The sequence below is a fragment of the Sapajus apella genome, unplaced genomic scaffold (assembly GCF_009761245.1).
Source record: "Sapajus apella isolate SASKATOON/1434 unplaced genomic scaffold, GSC_monkey_1.0 scaffold55, whole genome shotgun sequence".
NCBI classification, from domain to species: Eukaryota; Metazoa; Chordata; class Mammalia; order Primates; family Cebidae; genus Sapajus; species Sapajus apella.
This window is the reverse complement of record NW_022436995.1, coordinates 13,934,927-13,936,147: the sequence shown is the minus strand read 5'-3', so window position 1 is coordinate 13,936,147 and position 1,221 is coordinate 13,934,927. Positions and strand designations below refer to the sequence as shown.

General features: G+C 45.5%; 1 protein-coding gene across 10 annotated transcripts in view; it reads right to left on the bottom strand.

The window, feature by feature from the left end:
* Positions 1 to 1,221, bottom strand: part of NEO1 (neogenin 1) — a 249,702-nt gene that overhangs the window by 33,453 nt on the left and 215,028 nt on the right. For all 10 annotated transcript variants that reach the window (XM_032244757.1, XM_032244754.1, XM_032244762.1 and 7 more), the window contains exon 19: positions 580 to 687. In XM_032244757.1, the coding sequence (XP_032100648.1) occupies positions 580 to 687 (108 nt within the window). The remainder of the gene's footprint in view (positions 1 to 579; positions 688 to 1,221) is intronic.

The window sequence follows — 1,221 nt, the reverse complement described above, 5'->3', positions numbered from 1 at the left end:
TGAGACGGAGTTTCACTCTTGTTACCCAGGCTGGAGTGCAATGGCGCGATCTCGGCTCACCGCAACCTCCGCCTCCTGGGTTCAGGCGATTCTCCTGCCTCAGCCTCCTGAGTAGCTGGGATTACAGGCACGCGCCACCATGCCCAGCTGATTTTTTGTATTTTTAGTAGAGACGGGGTTTCACATGTTGACCAGGATGGTCTCGATCTCTTGACCTCGTGATCCAGCCGCCTCGGCCTCCCAAAGTGCTGGGATTACAGGCTTGAGCCACCGCGCCCGGCCCAGCTTTCTTGAGGAAAATAAATTGTCCACAAAGTCCCGCTATAGCCAAAGGCTGTCTGGTGCCTCCCATCCCCAGACTGCGGTCAGAACTACCAACTGGCAACCCTTCTATGCCGCAATGGGCAACCAGTACAGCCTCACCCCAAATTCAAGGACCATCATGACTCCCACCTTCCCATAAAATGACCAAGCCGGTCTTCAGACTCCCACTTCCCCCAGCAACACAGTAGTCTCCTGGAAATGCTCCTGTCAGGCAGGAAGAGGGCATGAAGAAATGCGTGCTTGATGGTATCTTACCTGTAATTTTGCCATTGGCTTCAGAGGGAGGCTGCCAATTCACAATTATGGTCTTAGGTTTTCCCTCCTTGCTCACAACGGTCACATCCTTGGGTGGAGAAGTCGGAACTACAAAACAACAATACTTTCAATAATTTCTGTCCGTTTCAAATTAGTTCGCTATGTCTTCAACCTTTTCCCCTTTCAAGGCACAATAAAGGGCACAAGACAAAAAGATAAAGCTTCCAGCTTCAAAGAACTCACAGTCTGTACGTCAAAAGTTCCAACAAAAAGAAGGATATGTAAAGTACCAAAGAGGAAATATCATACTATGAAAATACAGAATTGGCATCTTGGCTGGGAGTCAGGGATAAACAGGATAATTAGGTAGGAAAGTTAAATGGCATTTGTACCAAGTACCTACTGTATAGCAGGTCACTTACACATAGCATCTCACTTAAATTTGCAGAAAATCTGAAAGGTAGTTACCACTACCTCTGCTTTATGGATCAGGATACCAAAAAATGAGAGAAGTTATTTAATTTGTCCAAGATGGCTTTTGCCCTGTCACTCTGGATTATTTTGTTAGAATATTTTAAATTGTAAAAGTTTTCTCTCTCACTTATAGTTGGCTCTCCAAACCAAATCCAACTTTTTTTTTTT